The 27,027-nt window shown below is 34.5% G+C and overlaps 1 protein-coding gene and 1 long non-coding RNA gene across 2 annotated transcripts in view; one reads left to right on the forward strand and one right to left on the reverse strand.

Annotated features, from left to right (window-relative positions):
• Positions 1-19,005, reverse strand: part of PHIP (PHIP subunit of CUL4-Ring ligase complex) — a 118,957-nt gene extending 99,952 nt beyond the window's left edge. The window contains exons 1-6 of the mRNA XM_074333220.1: positions 18,586-19,005; positions 18,412-18,470; positions 18,257-18,286; positions 18,005-18,064; positions 3,252-3,402; positions 3,057-3,155 (exon numbers count right to left, since the gene is read on the reverse strand). Coding sequence (XP_074189321.1) covers positions 3,057-3,155; positions 3,252-3,402; positions 18,005-18,064; positions 18,257-18,286; positions 18,412-18,470; positions 18,586-18,625 — 439 coding nt within the window. The 5' untranslated portion in view covers positions 18,626-19,005. The remainder of the gene's footprint in view (positions 1-3,056; positions 3,156-3,251; positions 3,403-18,004; positions 18,065-18,256; positions 18,287-18,411; positions 18,471-18,585) is intronic.
• Positions 19,006-19,017: 12 nt separating this feature from the next.
• On the forward strand, positions 19,018-21,461 carry LOC141571675 (uncharacterized). The gene is made up of 2 exons (XR_012496650.1): positions 19,018-19,432; positions 20,438-21,461. It is a non-coding gene; the product is annotated as an uncharacterized LOC141571675 (long non-coding RNA).
• The last annotated feature ends 5,566 nt before the right edge of the window (positions 21,462-27,027 follow it).

The raw sequence follows: 27,027 nt of genomic DNA on the forward strand, positions 1-27,027 counted from the left end.
AAGGTAGACGAGATCTAAGACTTCTTTTAATGCACAGGCTTCTTAGCATTAACGGGATGTTTGTGAGGTAAACTTTTTGTCAAGGCAAAATAGTTTCCTTAGACTCACACCTTCTAAGAATCAGGTTCCCCAATACTCCTTTATCGCTCCTCACCAAGACTAAAACAAATAAAACAACAAAGATATGGAAGTACCTAGGCAAAATAACAAAAAAAATGAGTATGGAAAACCTAGAGATAATAGTTCACTTCACTAATATGGTAAATGTAAAAAAATAAATAAATACAAACAAGAAAATTAGCAAAAGATTGCTTTACTATATTACAATCTTTTTCACAAGATAAACATGCATTAAATCATTAAATGAATCTCCAAATTTAACTTTAAAAAAAGCTTTAATGTATCTAAGTATATACTTTCCTGATCTCAGCCAACCTATGTCATTTATTATTGAAGTAGAGTTTATTATCGTAGGCAAATGCAGAGTAAATTATATCTGAAAACAGGCATAGTGTGGTAAAGGAGATTAGAAAAAGGACAATACCAGAAATTCTTTAATACCTTTGAAAGTAAGTGCTGCTATGCCAAGTACACATTCACACATGTCTTCCAAAAGAAATTAGTTAGAAGCTGGTGATAACAGATTGGTGGGATCTCTGGGGGGTTGTTTGTTTGGTTTTGCTTTTGAAAACATTTATTAAAGGGGATTCTATAGTGCTGGAAAGGAGATGACCGCTTTGGTTCTCCTGTCCCGAGAATGAATGCCACTTCAATTTTCACAATTTGTATCATGGAGTAGGAGGTACAAAGTAGTCAGGATTTACAAGCAGACAATAAAATAAAATAGGATAAGAAAACACTGAGATAAGCTCAAGAGTCGCTTTTTAAATTGTATAGTTATGGGTTTTAATGTTCCAAGTTTAATGAATTGATAACCTAGTTCACTGATATACCTTAAGTTTCTAAAAATCAGCTCCAGTTTTCTTCCTTACCTCAAAGCTATCATTGGACCAAATCTCCCTTCTTCCAACTATCTATTTTCACTCCTTCCCACTTCTGAACTTTTCTTGTCCTACCCCAGTTCCTCAATTACATCAATTACCTACTGCCTCTTCATTTAATATTTACTAATGCTGAGGAGTTGGGTCTGTAAAGAGCAATAAAACACAATCTATCCTACGGGTGGTCAATTAACTCCGTTGGTTAGAGCGTGGTGCTGGTAGCACCAAGGTTGCCGGTTCGATCCCCACATGGGCCACTGTGAGCTGCGCCCAAAAACAAAAAAAAACAAAAAACACAATCTATCCTTGCGAACCTAACAATGTAGTAGGAAAAAACAAAGGTAAATAAATAGCTACAACTGTGTGACAAAAGCTCCTATAATATTTTATCTCATCCTTCTTTCAAGAAAACTATTCTACCCACTCGTATAATTTTCTAAGTATAAATGTGCTCTAATGCCTCCAATCCTTTGTTTTTTTAAGAGTTGTTCATTGTAGTAAGATTATACTCAGAAATCATTACTTAACCAGGGCAATCATATGCTTAAAAAAGAAATATACTCATGATTACCCACCATACAAATATCATATAGGATGCCTTTGGAAAATAGGTCAGAGAAAACAATCCAGAATGCATCACAGAGACAAAAAGATGTAAATCATAAAAGAGAGATTAACAGAAGATAAAATGAAAAAGTCTAGCATCTGTTTAACTGGAGTCCCAGAGGAGAGGACAGAGAATGGAGTAAAGAGGATATATTAAAAGATAATGGCTGAGAAATTTCTGATGCCAATAAAAGACATTATAAACAAGCCTAATAAATCTCAAACAAGATAAATTTTAAAAAATTGACACCAACATATATCACAAACTGCAGAAAACCAACAAGAAAATCTTAAAAGCAACCAGAGAAAAAGAGATCATTTTCCCAGTTGTGCTAGATAGTAAATTTAAACCCAAATATATCAATAATTACACGTAAAGGACAAAATATGCCAGATAAAACACAAACATCGTCATACTGTATTTTTAAAAAGTCACTTCTGTGCTATTTTTAAGATATGGAAAATAAACGGATACAAAAAGGTTGAAAGTAAAACAATGGAAAAAGATATATAAACATAAACCAAAAGTTATGCAAAACTGTAATATTGATGATTATTAGGTTGGTGCAAAAGTAATTGCGTTTTTTGTAATTATTAACCTTTTAAACCGCACTTACTTTTGCACCAACATAATAGCATAATAAGTATCCAAAAAAGGAAGAAATAAGGATTTGGAAAGATGGAAGAAAGAGGGGGAATAACATTCCTGACTAGGCAAGAGGGTGGGGTTGGGACAAGAGGCTATGATTAAAACACGAAGGTCCTGAAATTCAGAAGTTTAGACTTGGTGATAGAAGAAGTATGACACCATTAGACTATCTTAACCTCTTTATACTACCTTGATCATAAGAGTGACATAGCAAAGGTAGAATTAAATAAGATTAATATTACAGTGTTATTTGGAAGGAAGAAAGGGAGAAGATATCAGACGCAAGAGACTAGTTGGAGGATGTGTAGTAATCCAGGTAAGACAAGGGCCTGGTAAGGGAAAAGGGATGAATCTAGTAGGCATTTCAAGAAAAAGCCCTATCTGCGTCAGTTTTCCTTCTTTGAAATTTTAAAGGCAAAAAAAATGCACTATGCTTTATAAAAAAATAACCAAACTATTTTTGTTTTCCATCATTATACCTAATGTGTATTATGATACAGTTGCCCATTAATCAACCTATAATACACATAATAAACAATTTTTGTAAAAATAAAATTCCAATGAACTAATGAACTAACTAGCCAGCATCAGGTATAATATATACAATCCATAATTACATATTGTAACTTCTTCACTGTTAAGATCACTGATGTAAGAAAAAAATCTGATAGCTTTTTCCTCTTTGAATGCTAATAATGTACATAATATGAAATTCTCTGATTTCACAGTAATTAAAAACATTTTTATTTTCAAAAGCTCTTTACCAAGAGGATATCAACTTGGTAATGAACTTAACTCACCAATGCTCGGTGGGCTACCATAGTTAATTGGCGACTCAGGTGGTCTTCCACAATGCAATGCAGCCAGAGCAGAGCCTTTCCACACAACATGCTTGCAACCTATGAAACACACAGTTTTATGGATAAAAAGATAGGAAGGACAAAAGAAAAAAATGAGAAAAACAATGTCTAAATCCTATTAGAAATTTTTCATACTTTTATTTGTGCGTAGCAAGGACTGTCTTCCAGCTCCTAATAAAGTTTGTACTCCAGGAACACTTTGCGGAATTTCTTGTTCAAGAAGAGGTCCTAGTCGATGACATATTTGCAGCAAATGATCAGGTGCTAAATGTCTGTAATACTTCACCTATTGTATGAAAGACATATAAAATATTTGCTAAAGTGATGTAATTCTTTATAGCAAATAAAATATACTTTTAAAAATACAGTAATTGGTTCTGGCTAGTCAACATTTTATTTTACCTAGGAGAAAACTTCACATTTACTATGTAAAACCACCCGAATCACAGAATAGAATAGCTACCCCAACCATCGTTTAATCCAAAGAAGGAAAAATACTAAAGAATTAATGTAATCTAAATATAGCAAGCTATACATTAACAGACGTTAGTCAATGCAAATATTGAATGAAAAAAATATTCAGCATTATAACCTAAAATGGTATTTTTCAGTTTAACATTTTGATTTTCAAAAACTTCCAACAAAAAAAATCATCCAACTATATAATAAATGTTTTGTATCCTTGATATTAGAAAGAATATCTCCAGAATGAAGTGTTAAACAAATTGATAGTTCATGTTCTCATTACAAAATTTAAAAACACATAACATCTAGTGCTGAATTTTAGAATTTATTTACCAAAAACCTTAGAGAGAGAAAGGCCAAATTCCAACTATTAATTTAGACATGTTTTGACTATAAAATAAATCTACCTACTACAAAAAGTTTGACCACTTTTGGAACAACTTCAAAATACTGCTTAATTTAAGCTAGAATTTGAAAACCAAGATATGAAATGCTAGTCTTTTTACTATGTACCCCGAGTAAAGACCCCGAAAGTCTTTTTAATAAATAGACATTATTTGCATAGTAATCTAAAAAGAATTAAATGAGAAAATAAGGCATATAATTTTATCACTTTATATTTAGGTTATCAAGTTACTAAAAATTTCTCACTGTAGTGCTCTAGTACAGCTGTTCTCAAAGTGTACTTGTTCTGGGAACCCCTAGGGGTTCCTTAGGCAAAAACTACAAATACTAAGTCATTATTATTTGCTTTTTCACTCTCATTTTCTCAGGAGTATAGGGTAGTTTTCCAGAGGCCACATGACATGTGATGTTACAACAGAATGAATGCAGAAGCAGATTTAAGAATGTGTCTCTTAAACCAGACATTAAATGATCCTCAAAATGTAAAACAATGCCACTCTTCTTACAACTTTGTTTTGGAAAATTGTTATTAAAAAATTACTTATATTAGTAATGAATTATATTAATAATGAATTATATTAATAATGAATTCACTATATTTAAATGAATACAATTTTAAAATTTGTTTTACTATTTAAATAATAAATCTGAGGTTATGATCCACATAAACAAAAGAACTTCAATAATTTTTATTAATATAACAGGGTTCTAAGGCCAAGAAGGTTAAGAACAGCCACTCAAGTTCATTTAGTAACGGCAATTTTAGTATGAATTCTTTATGAATAGTTGATTTGGGGGGAGTGGGGGAAGTGAGGGTTTAAATTACTTCACTCCATCTTGTATATCTGTTATACTCTAACTGCAGAAAGACCATGAATGTTATTTCTAAAAAGTTAGCTAATATTCATCCTTCTAAACTGAAGCCAATTAAGAGGAACTTACTTTACTTTTTATCATAATACACTCCTGTCATGGAGACAACATGGAGCCATATTGTCAACTTTGTAAGATAATTAAAAAACAGTACAGAGTCTGGCAGACAGTAGATGGTCAATAAGTATTGACAGAATGAATACTTCTGAAAAAAGGTTCTAATACAAATTATACATACTCCATCTCCACTTTGGAGCTTCACAAAGCACAACGACATTAAAGCCTCTGAAAAATCCTGAGATAAAACTAATTTTGTTTAATGTATAATTTTGTTTAATGTATAATGTATAACTGAGTTAGCTATAGATTCCTTTTTTCCCCTAATATCATCTTGAATCAAACCATACTTTTTCAAACACTATGATTAGCTAAACAGAAAAAGTACTCAGAAGAAAATATATCAAAGTATGAATTTTTGCAATTGTACTTATACTTTAATCTTCCCTAATTTGTTTAAAAATAAAATTTAAAAGAAAAAATCTCGAATATTTATAGCATCCCTTCCAGTTCTAAATTTGAATATGATAATTATTCTAATGTTCTTTAAATTGATCAAAATTCCTGTTAAAAGTTTTATTTTAACAAGAAATTTCATTACTTATTAACGTTAGTTTTGTGATGATCCTATTTTAGAGTGTTCTGGTAAAATACATTTCAGGTAATGAACCTGAAAATCCTCATTGCAGAATCGCATATTTTAATAAAATATTACGATACATTTCCCCCCCTAGATGTTTCCTTAATGGTTTAGTATATTTCAATTTTTCAAAAATCAACTTTCATTTTAAAGTTAGAAGAGATCCTTTCATTTCTTAAACTCCTCATGCTTTCTGGTTTTTGAGACTTTACACAAGCTGATCCCTCTGCTGGAAATCTTCTTTACCCACCCACCTCCACATTACATTCTTTTTCATGGCTCGGTCTAGGCCTCGCTGCCTTATGTGACCTGTTACACCACTGACCCTCTTTTTGGACATTCTATCTTTGTGTTTCCATAACACATTATACTCCTTCCCAAATATTTCTTTACCTCTCTCCCCAGCACTTTCTAGTACTTATACCATATTAATTGTTCTTAATACACATATATTTTGATACCTGGACCTCAGTGGGAATCTAACGACAGTTATAATCCTCTTCTCCAACTCCCCCTCCAAAAAACACACATATAAGGCCTTACCATAATCTTGCCCTGTTTGGGTGGGGGGCAGTTATAAAACCCCTGCACTATACTAAAATTGCCAATTTACCGGTCCATGTTTTGCATAGACATGATTTAGATTTTTTTTACCTTTCTACTCGTACCTAAATGTAGTACTTATAGTTAAGTGCTTAATAAATTGTAGGATAAATGAACACATAAAAATATACAAAAACCACTGACATCTATCTAGCCATTAAATGGTGAAGTTCTTTAAGTTCTGAGATCCCAGAGTCCAGTTCCAGATTCTTTTCTTCTCACTCTATACTCTCTCCTTGGACAATCCTTATGTCAATGATTCCCAAATTTACATCTATAGCCTACGCTTTGCCTATCAAACTTTCTTAAAAGATCTCTCTCTTTGGAGTTTCCAAGCCTCAATTCAATAATATAAAAATAAAACCATAATCTTTTGGGGGGGATGCCAACACCCCCAAAAAAATGTCCCCTACTTTGGTGAATGGCAACACCATCTATCCAGTCTCAAAACAAGAAGTCAAATTTTTCACACTGCCCATTCCTCCCTCCCACCTCATTCCCAATATCCAAGCAGTTTTACCAAGTCCAACTGACTTTTCCTTCCTATCCTTAAATCTATCTATCTCCCCCCATCTCCACAACAGCCCAATTTCAAATCACCTTTACAATAAAGTCCCATTTTTTCCACATCCACTCATGCCTTCTACCTCATTCAAACCTATTCTCTATTTGCATTAGAATGCTCTTTCCAAAACATATATCTAGTCAAGTCACTTCTGTTTAAAACACCAGAGGCTTTCCTTGCTCTTTGGAGATCCAAATCCTTAACATGGTCTACAAGGCCTGAAATGCATTTCTGGTCCATTCCTATTTCTCTGCTTCATCAGGCACATTCTCAGCCCTACACCCTCCAGCCCACTTTTTCCATATTAAACACACTTGCCTTTTTTTTTTTTAATTTTTAAATAAACTTTTAATTTTAGAATAGTTTTAGATTCACAGAAAACTTTCAAATAAATCAGGTTCCCAGAATACCTCACAGCCAGTTTCCCCTGTTGTTAGCATCTTACATTACCAGAATACATTTGTCACATCTGAGACACCATCATTGGTATGATATGATTAATTAAATTCCAGACTTTATTAAGACTTAACTGATTTTTCCACTCAGACTGGTCTTTTTTGTTTCAGGATCTCATCCAGAAAACATTATGTTTAGTCATCATATCTCCATAGTCTTCTCTGAGCTGTGAAATTTTCTTAGTTTTCACACTTGCCTTCTTTCAGGTTCTTTACCTGCACTTTCTTCTGTCAGGCTTTTCCCATGTGGTGTACTTTTCTGCATTCCCTCACATCCCCTTGTACAGACATCTCTTCTATGTGCTTCATATCTTCCCTCCACTGTAACTTCCTTTGTTTTTCTTTACTCTATTCAGTCTAAGTGTGTTATCTTGGTTGCACACACTTGGTGACTTTTTCTTAACTTATGTATCAGTTTATGATTATACAATTAAAAGTACAATGATCTATTGCTTTTCTTCTCAATTTCATGAGACTAGAAGAGAACTGGGACCACATCTCCTTTTGGTCCCACACATCACACAACAATACTTACTTTGAAAAGTAAAAATTATCTTTTGTGACTGTCTTTTTCTGAATACTATTCTTCATGAATGTTAATCCATGTCACTATGGCCAATATTTAAAATGCAAAAACAAATTTTAAAAAATTAAAATAACTCATTTATGGCTATACATACATAATTTTTAATTTTCCAAGTAGTAAGAACCCCTATCTTTAATACTAAGCTTTTCAGTTTGAATGAACATTTATACTAATAAATAATTAAAATGAAATTAAAACTAAAAGGAAAACTTAACATGATATTGTAATGAAATTCCTTATCCAAAATGTCTACATTTGGATTTTCAGTAATTGTTTATACACTATTATTTGGGAACAACAAAACTTGACATCCTCAATTCTAATATACCCATTACTTTCCATGACCAGAGCTTCTTTCAAGCTCTTTAGATATTCAACACACAAAAATTATAAAGTTATGTGTGATAAATATTAATAACACTAATATAGCTAACACAGTGGCTACGTAATAAGTGCGCCCCTGTGGTAAGTGTGGTAAGTTTTACATGTAAGAGCTCAGTTAATTATTTTAACAATCTTAATAGGTATGTACTATTGTTTATCCTTCTGTACCATAATTTATTATTAGGAATAATAATAGTACATACCACTTAGGGTTGTTAAAATAATTAACAACCTTGTCAAGGTCACACACATTTAGTGGATGGAACAGATGAGCCAAACCAAGGAAGTCTAACTCCGGAGCCCATATTCATAATGCCCCCCAAGTACTCACTGCCTCAATTATACGCGTATGTATATATCAATATGCAAGTAAGCTATAAAATAGGCATTTTGAATCATTTTCAACAGACATTAAACTGAGCCAGAAAAAGAAACGTTTTAAAGTTCAGTCTCACAACTAAGCAAACTAGTACAAAAGCATAAATTACTATAGATAAAAGGGAACATTTAAAAATCTAAGGATAGAAGTAGAAGATAAAACTACACTAATATATTGACAACATTAAATACTCTCTCCCACAATGGCTAAATGAAATCAATGTGATCAATCCAATTTTCCTCAATATTTCTAAGACAAAAATTCCAAACTCTTAAAGTGAGACGCAAGGTACACTAAAGGGTTAATACCATAAAATTTATGATTACAATTGTAAAATAAAAATTTTTTAAAACACACATTTATCAGTAGGGCTCCACTTTTAAATCCACACCCCTTTTGATAAACATTCCATCTCCTCTCCCACTAAAATGCAAGAGCCTGCTTTATGGATGCAAATCCCTCATACCACCCCACTGAGATTCACTCTTAGACCAGTGCGCTAGTCAGAGCTTTTCCTACCTTCTCATAGCCCCACCCCACCCCCAATCCCAGTTGAGAATCACTTGATAGGGTAGTGATCTTTGGTTAGTCCATAACTAATAGTTAAAACTTAAATTAAACAAAGGTATCCTTTTTTATAAATATGTTATGTTACCTAGAGCAGAAGTCAGCAAACCTCTGTAAAGGGTCAGATGGTAAAGGGTCAGATGGCAAATATTTTAGGCTTTGGGAGCTACTATCTCTGCTACATATGTATTTTTTTAGAAAATTCTTTTAAGAACTGTTAACTTGAGCTCAGAAGCCTTGTACAAACTGGTATCCTGCACCATTTACCCACAGCAGCCATAGTTTGCCTACTCAGATCTAAGAAAGATCCTTGGTTCTAGCAACTTTTCCAGCAGCAGGGGTAATACAATTTTGTTAAACAGGCAACTCTGCTCATGCCTTGTCTATCTTGGCTTAAATCATAAATCTATATCACTCCTTTCTCAGATTATATAGATAAAACATTTCTAGAATTGTGAATTACAATTGAATATTATCTTCTGAAAAAGTGAACTGTAGCAAGGAAGGACAAGAAAAGAAACTGAGCTCTTTGAGTGGTTTATTGTCCTGCATCTTTGGCTAAATCAACCTGCTTCTACTTAGTATGCTATTTCATATAAACAGCCATCCTTTCCAGCCAAGAAAATTTTGTTATTATCAGTGGAAGGTACTGTTAAAAGGTAAGTGTTATTAGTGGAAACAGAATATCAAGAAACTGGTAGCCACTGCATTCCACCAGATATACTGCCATTAAGACTTCTCTAACCAATTCTTAAAGAAAAAGTCAGTAGTTTGATTAAGGGCTCTAAAGTCAAGCCTGGGTTTAAACTGCCTAACTGAGCCTGGGGAAAATATTTACTCAAAGTCGCAATGTCTTCATCTGTAAGACTGGGACAGCAAAAGTCACCACCTTGGGACGTAGTCATAGTACCTGACATAAAAGTTGCCTGTTGCTTTTAATCACACTCCACATTATATACTACATGTTGACCTTTATGTTGAAAAAAAAAAAAAAAATCTCTCTAGACCAAAACAGGGGGAAAAAATTGGATACCTTTTTAAGGACCTTTTCCAACTGAGGTTAGATCAATATATTAATTCCAACTATTTGATTTACCTACAAGACCTAACCACCAGTCCTTCCTCTAACATATAAATAAGAAGTCCCTATGAAAATAAAGTAAGACCAAACTAATGATTAGCACTAGTATGATCTGAGTTGACTAGGCTCTTCCTTTTATCCCTGTCTTGAAAACCGGATTGGTTCTAAAAAAGTCAGTTTTTCAGATTGTCTCACATCTGTTTCTCTCACAATTTTTTCAGATCTGAAAGGCTAGTTGCTTCTGCTCTCTACTAGTTCTGAGTTCTAAAAGGTCTGCTGAATGGAATATGGTTAATTTTTATGACTATTCTAGCATATAAACAAAAATCATGAATTTAAAGAATACCTATTTGCTATTTAATCACTCTACAGATCTATTAAAATCGAGCCCCTAAGGTTCTCAAAACTTCTAAAGTTATAATTATAAATCTCTTACTATTATTACAAAGGATAGGTTAAATTATATCTATAATCTTCAGAGCAAGTTTACATTTTCTCTGAGTACTTTTACTGTAACAGTTTCCCCACATAAATAAATATATGGAATACTTTGTGCTAAATATTCCCAAAATTTATCTTTACAAGCAAATGAGGTTAAGTATCTCCCCATTTCACAGGTAAAGAAAACTGAAGTCCAAAGGTTATACAGTTTGTCCAAGGACATACATTTAGAAAGTAGGAGAAACAGTAATCAAATCCAGATGTCCTGATTCCAAGTCTACTATTACTTTTAATACATTAGTTTCCTTCTCAAAACTTTAGTTTTCCCCCACCCCGCACTGTCATACAGGTTTTACGATTATAAACATACTAAAACCCAAATAACCATTTTTCAAGTCAAATCCTCTAAGCTGGGTAACTACTCTCAGAAGGGCTCTAACATGTATATGATTTATTTGTAATTAGAGATATAAGAAAATTTACAAAATCTTATTGTGTCAAAATTAATCTTGGTAGCCTATTTACTCTTAATTAGCTGTGAATAAACATACTTGAAAGGCTCTTTACAATTTAGTCAACCACCTACAAATTCCTTTTAGATAACTCAGTATTGTCAATACAATCATCAATACAAATTTTACATTTACAGAAAACACAATACTGCTCTTCCAAATTTTATGCTCTATCATCACAATGCGACTATACTCTGCTAAAAATAAATAAAAACTATCCAGAATTAAGGTTTTTCAAACCACAAAAGATGCTCTATAAAAATTAAGATAAAATTTAACTTTTTAAAATACATTTTGAAGTTGTTTTTAAATCAAGTCATGTTTGCTAAGTAAAATTTATGCAATAAGAAATGTTCTTTAAAGCATTATTTACTTACAAAGTATAATTTAAAATTCAAATCTATAATTCTGCTTAAAAAGTTACTATTAATTTAAAGATGGAAAATTCTTTAACTGTTTATGCTTCAGATGCCAACGTAAACAATCTTAAGAGAACGACCAGTTTCATTTTTAGAAATGTTTCAGTTTCAAACACTGTACTCAAAATAACTAAAACTACATATACAATGGCAGTGAAATTGTTTCAGAAGATGCGTTATTTCTCCAAGTTTCCTAGAATTTAGTATTTTCACACTCCAAAACTAAACCAGATCCAAATGACAAAAGTAAAGGTAAATATTTCTTGCAGTTATACTATAACATTTGTGAAGACAGGCTATGTGACTGTTACATATCCGTGAAGAGACCAAATGCGTCATGCCACAATGACCACAGCCATCTGGAGTCCAGAATATATAGATTCTTTATGTGCTTCCTTTGCAGCAGGCTGCCATCATTCATGCTACCATGAATACCACAAATCTCATTCCTCTAACAATTTAAATTAGTTTTAACTTAAGTGGAAGCTGCATCGACCACGTTGCTACCTAATTTGTCTTAGTATCAAAACTTCTCATCCAACCATCCTTTCCTTTGATTCCTCAAATAAGGCTGTTTGTGTGTGTGTAAGGCAAGTAACTATAAAGGTGAACCTGCTTTAAACCTGATGGCTGCCTTCTCTGTAGTGACCAAAGGTTCTCAAACTTAATTTTACTGTTCAATATCATAATTTTTAATTTTTCAAATTCCACAAAGAAAAAAAATACTATCATGTCCCTAAATCTGTTATAAAATACTTACAATCCTCTATATTCCATTTGTTCAGTGACATATTTAATAATTACAAAATAATTTATTTTCACAAATTACTCATTTCACCAACACAGCATCTCACAAACAAAAAAAATTTATAATCTGTACACATTTTCAATTTATTTCTAAAATTGTAATTTGGTTACCATTATGTAAAAGCAGCAATCACTTTTAGATGTAATTACAAAAGCAACTTAAATATCCTAAAAAATTTGCTCTTAATTTTTTTCTAATACATTTATTTTAATCACAGTTTCTTAAAATTAATTAAAAGTATATCAAAATAGGAAGTTATTCTAAATGGGTGTGCTTAGTATAATTGCCACTTTGCTTAGTATTACAGATATACTTCTATGAATTTTAAAAATCATAAAAAGAAACAACTATTAAGAATAAAATTAACCTGTTTGGTATTACTTGTCCAGAATAAATTGTGCAGGACATAATTTTATTTGCTACAATTCTGTAGTGACATGGTAGATAACCACAACATTTGGGAAAAAGAATGCCTGCAGTGAGAGGAGTTTCTAGATAAAAGAAACAAATTTTGTGGTTATCTGATAAATTCTGAGTGGATTAAAAAATTGACATTCATAGGGTTTATTTAACCTAATGCTCACTTAAGGGCTAATTCAAAAGTCTTTATTAAACTGTTTAAAACATATATGTTTTTAAGCCAGATTGACAGAAACATCTAACAATTTCTGAAAAGAATACAAACTATTTGGATGGCTTTAAATTACACAAATCTCTGCAGAGGAGGAGCCAGATACAACAGCCAAGCTCCCTTCACATGTTCCTAAACGTCATCTGATCATTACCAAAAGAAGAAAAGTTTCATATATCCTCTAATCAATTCTGAATATTTCAAGCACCCCAATACTTCTTAATGTTAATTGTTCCACAAAAATAATCATAGTTAGAATCACCATACAAACCATCAAAAGTTTTCCAGACATCAACCCACACTGCCTTAAAAATTACTTATTTTTGGTATTTACTATACTTTTTTCTTTATATCTTAGGCTAATCATTTTATCCTTCAATCTACAAAGTAATTATACCAACAGTATTTTCTAAAGTTTTAAAGCAGCCTTTTTTATAGTGTAGCTGTTATGTTCAGATACTTGCTTCTGAAATAAAAATGTTTTTCTTACACTAAACTTTAATATGACATTATAAAGCTATAATTGCAACAATCTTTAACTATGTCTACTAAAATTCAAGGAACAGCAAACAAAAAACTTAGTACTTGATGTGCCAGTCCCTTATCACTCACAGCATCTTACAAAATAGGAGCTATTTATTATTAGCCCATTTCACAGATTGGGAAACAGACTCTTGCAGTACTACTCTGCCTCATAACAATCATATAAAACACCACTCAGTGTGGGGAGTTGATAATACAATTCCCTCTACAAAATGCCACTTTACAATTATTTAAGGGTATTAAGAATTTAACAGGTACTTATTTAAAAATGTTTATAAATGTCTCACTTTTTAAAACAATAAGTACCAATAATTGCATGTGTAAGAAAGGATGAAAGTTTGCCCACTTCAGTCCTTCACCACGTATTCTCTTCACACTTAACATTTTATTTTATTATGCTTATGAGATAGTAAAGCCTTGTTTTAAAGGCTATCAAGCAAAGCTTACTATTTCATTGATATGCTATTTAAAAAAGGAAATGGCAACTCTACAACACACATTTACTTCATTACATCCACAACCACCCCCCAAATTATACTGGTTATATTTTAAAAAGTACTATATTATCTTTAACATAGAAGGGAAACCCCTGATTCAAAAATATTTAATGCGTTATATATTTTTCCCTAAAACTTATCTCCAAGTTTTGTAACGCAACATTCACATTAATCAGCATAATCTAAATAAATGCATACTTAAGATATACACTTAAGTAACTTCTATTTATGGTCCTATTCATCTGTGAATTTAAGACCACCAATAATTTATAGAACCTATTACTTAAACCGTGGTGAAAAACACACTAATTACAGAGTAAAGAGGTAGCCTACAATGTGATTACTGTCCCAAAAATCTTTATCTTTGCAAGGAGAAACCATACTACAACCTAAGAATGGCACACTCAAAACCATTTATACCATTTTCTAATCTGCATGATTTCTCTGTATCTACTTTTCTGTTTTGGATAATCAAACTCCAAAATGAAAGAGCTGAGCTATTAGAGACAATGTATTGCTATTTCGAGTTTAAAATTAGATTTTCAGATTAGAAAAATTTTAATTCCATTATTTCACAAACGAGGTAACTGGGGTTCGCATAAATTCCATGACTTGCCCGAGGTAACCTGCAGGTTAACTTGTCAGGGCTAAGATCACAACCCACGTGTCCTGGCTCCCAATCCTTTCAACTGAATAAAGATTTCTAATAAAGTGGAATCATTTTAAGAAAAGCAAATACCACTACAAAAAAAATAAAAGAATTACATCATTTTAACAGATTAGTAAAACATGAACCGGTTTTGAAAAAATAAATGCCTTGTAAGCAAGAAATGTAATAGGAATCCCGAATCTGGTAAAATGCTTAAAAATTCTGCCTGGAGATCTCATAAATATGCAATCACCACTAATGAAGGTGACAACTGGAAAGCGAAAGTTAACAAACCAACTAATCTCACTATGCAAACTAATAAACAAATAATTGTGCAAAAATTAGCTGAAATTTTTTATCCTATAAAAACTTTGCTTCCTATGCCTGGCTCCGTTTAAAAAATAAGAATTTTGATAAAAGTTTTAAAAATGCCCTTTTGCTTTAAAATCAACCTCATATTTTAAAAAATATGAAATCTGATTAAGCATATATCATAGAGAAAAAAACACCCTTTAACTTACTATTAAATTCCATTCACTGTTAAAAATGTTTTAAATCTTAAGGTAGATGGTAATAATCACAATATCTTACAATACCTTAATCAATCACACTTGAAATAAATGCACCAATTTTTTTAAACCTATAAACTTTTAAAATTGCTCGTAAAACTCCCCTTTTCTCTTGGTCAAAACTCAGTCACAGTGATTTTATCTGTAGGCTGACTGCAGATGCTAAACTATACCTATTTTTAAGCTCATAAATGCAAATATTACATCCCATCCCAAATAGCCATAATTTGAGGTTTTCCAGGAATTTCAATCCGACATATGAATTCTTACATTTTAAATATTACTCAATTTATCAGAAACATAGCAACAAATTTCCAGGTAGAGATAGACACTACTAAAGCAAACAGTTATTATTTTGGTTTCATTCACCAAAATAATCTTCAAACTAATGTTAAATAAGAGCAACAAAGTGAAACGTTTAAGTCATAATAAACTAAGACAATAGATAATACAGTAGGAGAGGTTTTGCATGTGCTCACCTACACCTAGACATAAAACTTCAAGATCCAACTATTAAACAAAAGTGTACTCAGATACCTGGTGTTCCAAATATTTTTAAAGCTAATTAAATCTTAATTAAAAAGTAAAATAAAGTTAAACCAACACACTTAAGATATATACAGTTTAATATGAAAACACCTTGAATGACTTGTATCCAGCAGATATAGTGAGCAATATGCTGAATAAAAAAAGAAAACATGAGGCACAGAACTCTGAATTCCAACAAAAATTCTTAATTATCTCATGAGCATGCCAATATGACTGTTCTGGCAAATAGATGAAAACACTCAGAGTAAGAACCACTTCCATGCACACTAGGTGGATTTTGATAAATAACACACTGATGAAGACACTGCATATTGTGTCCCAAGTCTGATAAAAAGACTAAAAATATAAATTCATTTTATTACTACTTGAGAGATGAGAAACCCCCTCAAAAAATGAAATAAAAATCAACACTGATACCCCTGTTGTTACTGGAGAAAACAAAATGATATTCCTACAAGGATCAGACAGTCCCATAATTTAGCCAGATACCATTAGCTACTTTATTTTAAAAGTATAACATTACCCAGTGTCTCCAAGTTAAAAAAAACAACAACACAGCAATCTTGTGATTTGGGGTTTGTGAGTTTTTGCAAGATGCAAAGATGAGTTTTATAAAATCTGCCCAATTCTTAAAAATGGAAAATTATGATCTTTATATTTTTCCAAATAACAAGGAAAACATGGAAATCCACTTAAAATTTTGTCAAATATTTACAACTTCAAATTTAAATATTGCAATCACGCAATTTTGGAGTTGGCTTCAAACTCTTTATTTTAGCCAAATACTAAATGAAACTGGCCTAAATCACTACTTGAAAACTAACTGTGAAAATGAATACAACTGTTAAGTTTCCGTTAAATTTATAAAGCTAGGTACCCTTGCTTATTTCAACAATTGTGAGCACTTGTCAACAACCTAATATTAAATAACAATATTTAGATGCGAAAGTTAGATGTTCTGCATCCTAAAGAAACGAAAGCCATCAAAATCATCTCATGCCTTCCCTCACCTCACACAAGATCTTCAATTCTAAGCCCTCATGAAATAACATTAGTCATTATTAACTATGTCACATCAGTTACAAATACGTCTCAGAAAAATCAATGCACCGCATAGATTTCAAATGCTTGATTTGCCCTGGTGTGACTACTTTAATTGTCCAACACACACACACACAAATGCACATTCATACAAACAACCTAAATTTAGGAGAAAAGAACATGGGAAACATAACTCCAGAATACAAATACCTTACTTTTCCATTCACAATACTCAATTGATAGGTCCACTTTCAAAAGTCAATTTCTACAAATTACTGAATTATTCACCTTGAAAACTCAAAAAATTAAATAATAGGTATTTTTCAAGCTATTTAACAAAACATATATTCCAAGATAACAGAAAAACTTTTAACTTGCCAAGTTCCATCCCAGGTAAATACATGGATAAAAATCAAAACTCTTCAGTGGCCTCCAACGATTGCTTTTAATCGAGCAAGGGGCATAGAATCAGCAAAATCAGAAAAAGCCTGTTAAACTTCTGGCTTTAGGAATATACCAGGTTTTACACTTCAGCGAATGTGTTTTTGGTAAATGCAAGATATGCTGCTGGCCAACTATCATCACACTTTTGAACCCCTCCAACAAAAAACCTAGTTCTGAGTTTAAGGAAAGCAAAAGAATCAGGAGGACAAAATATATAACGCCTTGCCACGGTTCCGCTGCGGCTGAATTGCCTGCTTGTGAAATGCTAATGCCACTTCGGAGCAGTTAGTCACCAGCTATTGTGTGGGGCAGGAGAAAGCCGAGCCGACCGCGCGCGTAGAGCAAGAAAGCGCGCTCTCTTTCCTCGCGCCGCTCCCGCCGCCGCCGCTGCTGCCGCCTCGCGCGCGCCCCCGCGCCCACACGGACGCGCGCGCCGGCCCCTCCTCCTCCGGCCTTGCACTGCACAACACTCATGACGTATCTTTATTTCTAGCACATTAACAAAATATCACAAATAAATTGTCCGCAGCCCCTTCGGCCCCGGGGTGCGGGTCCCCCCGGCCACTGTCCCCGCAGCCCCTGAACTAGCCTCCCAACCCTCCCCGTGGCCTTTGGAGCTTTCACGTTCTGGGGCCAAGTTTTTGTCTCTGTAAAAAATTGCGGGAAATTCAATTTTTATTCGACTCGGGGAAAAGTTTCTTTGCTCCGCGACGTGAATGTCTCACCAGATTCTGGTAGGTCCTGGGGTGCTCCTTCCCGGTCCAGTCGGTGCGCCGGGGCAGCAGCTGCGGGGAGAGGACGCCCCGTGAGCCCGGCCCCCGGCCCCAGTCCGCCCGCTCCGTTCCCCCGCCCTCCCCGCGCCCCGGCGGGGACCCCGAGCCCCGCGCCCCACGCCCCGGCGGCGGCGGCAGCGGCGGCGCCGCGGCCCAGGGGCGGACGCGCGGCGGCAGGACGCGGCGGGCCGCCGCCGCCCTTACCTCCTTCTCGGCCACCTCGCGGATCAGCACCTGCAACAACAAAGCGGGGAGAGCTGAGCCCCGCGCCCCGGGCCGCGGCCCCGCCGCCGCCGCCGCCCTCCCCCACGCCCGCGAGAGGCGAGCGCCGGCCCGGCCCGCGCCGCGCGCCGCCGTACCTGAGCCGCCTGCTGACAGGGTCCATCTTCCAGGAACCGGGCTATGAGGAAGTAGAGCTCTGCGCGGGAGAAAAGGAAGGGGAGACACAGAGGCTGAGCGGCCGGGCGGCGGGGGGCGGGGGACCGCGGGCGTAATCGCCCGGTGCCAGCGGCCCCGGCAGCCCCCCGACTTACCCGATCGTAGCTCCGAGAGGCCTTTCCTCTCACAAGACATGTTTATGGGTCACTTCAGGGCCGCCGGCGGGACACCCCGCCGCCGAGGGGAAGCGGGGATGGTGCCGCCGCCTGCCCTATAGCTGTCACTGTGTGTTCACGAGCCGAGCCTCGGCTCCACCATTCAAGCAACGGCGGCGGAGGCGGAGGAGGAGGAGGAGGAAACAACAACTCTCAGGCAGCGGCTACGGCCGCCGCCGCCTCCGCCGCGGATCCCTCCGCCGCAGAAAGGAGTCCGCCGCCTTCGCGGCCCGGGGCTCGGCCCCGTCCTCAGCCCGCGCCCCCGCCCCTCGGCGCAAAAAAAGGAGTGCCTCCGACCCTGCGCCCCTAGCGCCCCAGCACTCGGCGCGGTGAGACCCCCCACGGTGCCCCCTCCCCGGCCAAAGGTGCGATTTATTTATTTATTTCTAGTCGGAGAAGATGTCGGAGCCGGAGCCGCGGGTTGGCTGGAAGGCGCTTTCTCTGTGGAGGCCGATCGCGGGAGGGAGGGGGCCGGGGACTGCTCCGCGGAGGGATCTGACGCACACGGAGCCGCAGCACAGGCTCTATTCAGTGGCGCTGGCTGGGGCTGAGATGGAAGTTAGTTTCTATGTAGCAGAAATAGGAAACAAATGGAGCAAAACTGCCCAAAGAGGGGAAATGCCCCGAGGATGGGTCTTACTCTCACGCGCGCACACAGACACACACGCAAAGAGCACTCTCACGCTGGGCAAACGGGATCGCGCTACCCTGCCCGAGTTGAATGATAGTGTTTGGTTTCTGTCTCTTGCCATGTGCATGTGTATAAATGCTGCGGATTGGCATCTGTGTAAGTCTTGTCCTGCGTTATTTCTGCAGCCTATGCAAAGTGTTGTGTAATTTATTGGAGTGCTGTATATTGCAATAGAGGTTCGGGCGCTTTTTGTTAAGCACTTGCGTTTGCAAGCCCGTTATTTGCTAAAGCCACCTCTGCATATATCTTTTTTTACTGCCATTGCCTCAGCCGTACATTTTAAAAATGTTTTTCATTGTTATATGGGTAAAGAGAACTCCTGATCTGTATATACTTCAGATACTCTTTTTCCTGATTGCAAAGAGGCCAGTGACGGCTAATTAGGGATTTGGGATTAAAGAACCTTAAAGCTTTTTTTTAAGTGTTTACAGGAAGGAATAATGTAAACATGAAAGAAAGGAAAGAACGCTAATATTTGTCTCTAACTAATCTGGATGTAATTTAGTGACAGATCAATAACCTACCGAAGGATATTGAAACATTATACTACACTTTAGCCAAGGTGATTAGTGATTAAATAATTTAAATTATCTGTGTATCTTGCAGTTGACTTCGGCTTGCTAATTAATGGCTTCTAATTTGAGCTGTAAACCATTCCTGTTTACAGTTAATCACGGGAAGACTTCTTGAAAACTGACGAAAAGAGAAAAAATTAATCTTTCGTAAATTAGTATGTAATTACTGGTTTTATATGCTAAACCATGCATCTGCGTTTTGTGATGAGGAGAAGGGCCTTGTTTTTTTAAAAAACGAATGTGGGTGAAATTAATGGAAACAATGGAAAAAGCCATTTGTTAGAAAACAAGGACACCAAGTGATATTTATCTCTAGATGATTTAAGCACTTTTCAAAAAGACTTTAGAGTTGATTTTTTTTTTAAGGGTTGCATTTTAAAGGGAATTAAGATAGTCGTTCTTTTGTTAACATTTAACAAAAGATTCTCCTTAAAATTTTTTAGATAATAAACAGTATTTTATGGATCTTGTCTAAAAAGGTTAATTGTGTGGAAAGGACCAACAAGCTGTATTTGTGGTTTTCTAGATTGTTTCCTGAAGCCTTGTACCCGCCTTGCTCCTTAACATTCCTAGTGGGAAATACTTGCTGCAACTGCCTTGGGCTGCACTGCAAGACTGCATCGGTGTGATGCCCTATACTAAAACATCCAGAAATCATCATACATAGGATGAAGGACAAAAAAAAGCCTAAACCTTCTTGAAATAATAGGATGTAAAAACTGTAGTTTATAACAATGCAAATCAAATTAAAAAAGAGAGAAGTTACCATAACTTGTCCCATTGCAGCTTAGTTATCAGAGTAACTTATTTATTGAAATGGCTATCTTTCAAATATTGAAAATATTTATAGTTTTAAAGACTAACTCCATTCTAACTATTATAAGTAGAATAGTTTGCTTTTAGATGATTTGGTTTGAAAAGACAGACATTTAATACGCCTTTCTGCAATTCTATTTATTTCTATGACTAATGCTTTCTATTTTATCTTTTTTAAAAAGTATTGTATTCTTCAAATAATTGTAATATTTTATATAATGATGTTCTTCAAATAAACAGACTTTAGGAACTAAAAAGTATAGTTAGAATCATGTGGTTTTGAAATGTTCATATTAGTCTGATTTTTACTAATAGATGTTTTATCCTTGCAAAGGAAAATAAACCAAATTATGACATGGAATATAAAATTACTCTGGGTAAAGTTTTCCATATATATCTTGTGAGTGTTATGTAAACACAAAAAGTTTGTATGATTATCTCATGTATGTTTTTCATTTGGAAGTTACGAAAGCTTTTCTACGTATGCTACTATACTTAGATCCTAAATTTTTTTAAGGAAAATTTCCCTTCTCAGTTTTCCAAATATGATGTTCCTGTCATTTTGTCTAACCTTTGACAATGTTTGTAGTTTCTTTTTCAGACCTAATTTGAAGATGGTTGTCACCCTGCCTTTGAACTAATTTGTAACTATCAGTCTGATTTAAGAAAATAGATATATTAACTTCTAAACATTAAAACTTCTCTTTAGCCAAATAAACTTTTTTTTTTAACAATGGATGTCAATTTGAATTTTACTAAGTCCTTTAAATGTAACAAATACGCCTTATAACATTTTAGTTTCTTTAAACATAAAACAAATTTCTGGATTCTAGCATCATCAGTTAACTATAGGGTTTATTAAGTCATTTATTGTGCATATGTACACAAAAGTGGATACATATCAGAAAATCTTACCTTGAAGTCCTATATTTAGTTCCCAAGACAATGGAACTTCTTTTCTCAGTTAACTCTTTTGCATATAAGGATAGTTCCGATTCCATCTATATACTTTTCTACTTGTTTATTTTAACTTGAAAAAGTTAAGTAACTTTTTCAAGTAAAAATAAAATGGAATTCAAAAATAAAATCTCAATTTAAGATTTTTATGCCTTTTATATAAGAAGGCTAACAAAACTAATGGAAATTTGGAACGTCAACAACTAATATTTTTAATATAGTTTCTTTAGGAGAACTACAAACCTTTCTTGAAATGTGAAAGTTTCTGTGAAATTAACTTCTTTTCACTTGGCATCACATGAAACAAGATAAACATTTAACAAAAAGTTTGTCTTGATTGTGATAAGCTGTTATTCTAATGAAATAATCAAATGCTGCCATTCAGGTTCTTTCTGGAACAAGATGGATAGCATCTATAAATAGAAAGATTCCACCACATTTATGAAATTTGGTTTGTCTCTACTAGTATGAAATAATACATAGCTCAAAAAAGTCTCTACAAAAGCTTTTAAAATTATATATTAAATCTTGTTTTTATTTTGATATGCTTTTTTATAGCTTTAAAGTATAGAAATGGAAAAATAGAAAACACTATTTTTCAAAAAATGCCTTCTTTTTTAATACTCATCTATCCTGACAACAAAATACAACTGTCAAAAGAATCTTGTTTAACACACCAATCTTGTTTAACTCCCCCTTCTGGATTACTCCCCTGTATTGTGTTTCTGTCTATATCTCTCTGACTTCGTCTCTCTCAACACACGCATTCTTCTCCCTTCACAAAACTTAAATATATATCAAATTTGAAGCACATGAGCAGATATATACTATTTGGCTGATACAGTACGAATAGAGAAAACCAACCTCAGTAAGCCAAGTCATTATTTAATAATTTGTATTTTCTCCCTTATATCTCACTTAGAAAACATTTCACTTAACTTAGAGCACAGTACCTTTTAATCTGTAACAAAAATTAGCTGGTTACCAACAATCAAATATCTCTTACTTATTTCAATGTTATTAGTAATATACCACTCAACTTTTTTTCCACCAAATTAAATCTTAGTTGCTTAGAATTTTTTTTTTTTTATGTAAGTCTTAGTTTGCACAAGAAAGACATATCTTCATGGGCTTATTTATGTTTTATTTTTAATATCACTTCATGAGTTAACATTGCAATTACAAAGATTAAAAGAGAAAAACAATTTTTGAATATATTCTCCCCCAAGATTTGGAATAACACAGTGGATGCAGTAGAAAAAGCTGTTCCAGATGGCAGGAAACAAAGAAATCTGTAGGCATGTTCTATCAGATGAAGATGTCTGATGGATGGAGAGTGGGCTAGACTGAACAGAGAACAGTGGAAGATGAGACGGGAGACTTGGGGGATGGGATGCAGACGCTTTGAAAGTTGCTACTAGTAGTGGTATGTTAACTAAAGCATGCTTTTATCAATGTGATTTTAAGATGGAATTTGACAACAGGAGTTATGTAGTCACTTGCCTTTACATGTACCTGAATTCATAAACTTGAAGAACCCCAGAGAAGAAAAATTATTTTATTCATGGAAAGGAAAGGGGAAGTGCATCTGAAAAGTTAGTGAAAAATCTCTACATAATAAAAATACTCAGGATCAAGGACACCAAAGTAGACACTGTTGGTGTGGAAGGAGAATGGTTATTTAAAAGAATAAGGTCTGACCACCAGAGTGTCCACAAGTCTGACTTGAGACTCAAATATGAGAGTAAGGCATATATGAAAGTAAGATCCAACTCAAAATTGAGAAGGAAGCCAATTTAGATTTAAGCTGACTTTGTAACTGAAAATGGTGTTTCCATTTTCTGAATTTCTATAGGAAGGCCTCCTTTTGTAAATTGTCTTTATTTTTCTTCTCTTATTTATATACTTGGCAAAAATCTTCTTGACTTTCGCCTCTGTTACTTTATTCCCTTTGATGGGTATACTCCTACATATTTGTTGAAATAGTGATTAGCTAACTACCCCAACCAAAGAATGAGTTCCATTATACAGTTACAAAATGAAAAAATAATGTTGATAACAAGTAAATCTTTCAACTGAGATGTGTGTATTCAAAATTTAAGAAAAGCTTATATTTTGATTTTGAGATTACACCTACACATCCATTGCATTCATAATTTTCATGCTTATATTTAAGTGCATGAAAATATAGGTATGGATGAAATAGTTAAAGTGGATTTTTTAATGCTCATCAAAACTTACCAACTGACAATGATTTATAGAAAAACTGATATAGCCTTTAAATGGGATCTGCTAGTAAGAACATATGTGTTACTTCCTCTCAACAGTTATCAGAAGTAATGTCACTAAACATATTAGAGAACATCTTTCTTAAGAATATTGAGTAAGTTGTGTCACATGAGAAGGAAGAAATATATTGCCTTTTTGTCTCACCGTCCTCACCTCTGCCTTGTGCATGTTACACTTTATACTTGTTTTTGCCTTTCAATGTTTTGGGTTTTTTATTAAGTGTATGTATAAGATCTCCATCTTCCCATGATATTCCCAAATTTTCAGTTTTCTTCAGTGTCTATAAAACTTTCCTTTCCATCACTGAAACTTTAGTTTCAAATGGTAAACCAAATACAAGAATTAAAATGTTAATTTGGATAGAACCTAAGAGTCCTAAAAATATAAAGATGAATCTATTCTTTGCTTCTTATAGTTGAGGCTATCACACAGTAAAAATCTTCAACATCTCTTATTTTCAGCTCTCCTGGTTATTAGACAAAAGACTAGAGAAACGATTTATACAACTGGTGGGAAAATGAGGAAAAAACAGCCTTCCTTCCTCTACTTTCCCAAAAGGAAAGAAATGAAGTGCCAAGCAGCAGGCATTCTCTGTGAAGAATTTATATGCATTTTTGTGTTAATCAATTTTTCTTATTTCACCATTTTTGCCAAAGTCATGGTAAATGTGGCCCTCTAGATGTTAGACTTTTCTGAGTTAGAGGAATTACTGATTTTTTAAAAATTACTTTGGGAGTAATTAATTCATCTTTCAGGATTTAGTTTTATAAAGTTTCCAGTGTAATAGTGGCTAAAGAGGGCTTACACTGACTCAAACCATTCTATGGCCCATAGTTTTGCTTAACTACTTTGAGATATTTAGGATGGGAAACTCCATTTTCAGAGCCAGGAGAAAAAAATTTTTAAATGAATCCTTGATGTACACACAATCCAATTACACAATAGTAAAATAGTTTTTTTCCTAATATTCCTAATACCTATTAATATAGCATTCTTCTATTGGGATAATAATTACAAAGTCATTTCTGCTTTCAATCAGCCAGTTTCTTTATGTGGTCTGTTCTTTTTCCTTTTTATGATTAAGATTATTTTAATATAAATTTTTTTTTTTAATTTTAAAAAGAAGAATAAATAAGAACTTTTGTCACAAGTTCTGGTGACCTGTACTACTTCCGTGAAGCTGTGTTTCTTTCACCTGGACAAAATTGTTTGTTAACATAAGGACCCAAAGTCAACCTTTAATATCTGTCCCTTGTCTCCATATGCCATTCCTACGTCTGTGGTATCCTCATTGCAGCAGTCCTACTTTTTCTCTGTGCATCAGCTAAAGAACTATCATTTAAACACTGGCTTGCAGTTTGACACTCATTACCTACAACACTGTATCCAACGCATGGAGATGCCCAGCTCCCCCTCACTGAGAGTAGGTATGGAAACTAGTCTGAAGCAGCTGAGACCCCCTCTAACAGCTACACCTTGAAAACAAAGGTTTCAGTGATAGTCTGGCCAGTCTCCAGAAATGATCAATTATTAAAACCTAACTTTATTTAAGAGCAATAACTCAATTTATTGAACGGGCTGCAAGAGATATGAATCAATGGCTATCCATACCTTTCAAATTTAACTGGGAAGAATTCACATTCCTAAAGTAGAAACAATGATGCACTTGTATATGAAGATTATTTTTGTGTCTTAACCTAATTGCTGTTAGCACAAAACCTGTATATTTTAAGTGTACAAGCAGGGATAAATTCTACCAAGTTATTTTTAGTAACTACAAAGTAACAAAATTTTGTGAAATAAATTGAGTATGATATAGATTAATGTGAAAGCATTTTTCAAAGCACTTTTTGGAATGAGTATGATTCCATATTTTCAAAAAATTTCACAACTAATTTCTAACAAATTATTTTCGCTTCTATACTATACGCTATGAAGCTGAAGCGGTTTGGGTCAAGAAGTTCTCTAGCCAAAATTAGATCGAAAAGTTACAAACCTAGAATCAACTGTTGCGTTGACTCCCCAAATTTTTTATAGTGTCCAAGGTTTTTCTTTTACTGTGAGATTTTTAAGTTACAAATATCATTCTTTAAAAGCTTAGCTCTTTTTAACTAATATATTTATGCTTCATCAACATATTAATATGTGGAATCTAGAAATCAAGTTGCCTTAACTCAGGAGGAATTTTTAGATCCTCTTTATTATGGAAAAATATCAGACATTCAAAAAAAAAAGTAAAGAAAATAAAAGTATGATCCCGTAGTTACCAGATTCCCAGCATTCACAATTATCCACATTTGGACAATCATATTTTATCCTCCCAACCACTTCCTTTCTTGCTTATTAAATATTTCAAAATAAATTTCATCATTATCCCTGTAAATAATTTGGTTATGTAGTCCAGAACCAAATTCTAACTAGGTTCGTTCTTTTATTGGTTTATTGATTCATCTATTTACTACCTTATATTAAACATTTGTAGATTATCTACCATATTCTAGACACTATGAAACCCTGGAAATTGATTGGCTGGACATAGTCATTGGGACCCTTTCTAAGAAGTTCTCTTATAGTTGGAAATGTAAACTGCTAACAAATCAGATCATATTAGTCAACTGCTTACACTCCATACATGATGCTTCATGAACTACTAGACAATCCTTAGTATGATATGTGAGATCCCTTTATACTCGGCCCTCATCAACCTCTCCACACTCAACTCTGGACCAAAAGCATTCTAAACTCTTCCTACATGGAAACAGTATTCCAAATATGCTTTTCTTTCTTTTTTTTTTGTACCTCCTGGTTCCTCTTTCCGGAATCTTCATCTCAAAATCAGACCAATTCATATGCAGTTTTCAAGACACCACCTAATCATCACTTCTTTGAGAAGCCCCGTATGCCTCTCCTCCCAGCAAACAAACAGCGAGGTGTTGTTCATCTTCTGTGCTTCCAGAATACCTTCTGTATGTCTCAACTGTAGCACAGCTTTCAAGTATGTCATAGTTTTATATTGTTCTGATTCACTAACTTTTTTTTTAGGATGGTCTCTGC

The sequence above is a fragment of the Rhinolophus sinicus genome, linkage group LG05, assembly GCF_036562045.2.
Source record: "Rhinolophus sinicus isolate RSC01 linkage group LG05, ASM3656204v1, whole genome shotgun sequence".
In the NCBI taxonomy this organism is placed as follows: domain Eukaryota; kingdom Metazoa; phylum Chordata; class Mammalia; order Chiroptera; family Rhinolophidae; genus Rhinolophus; species Rhinolophus sinicus.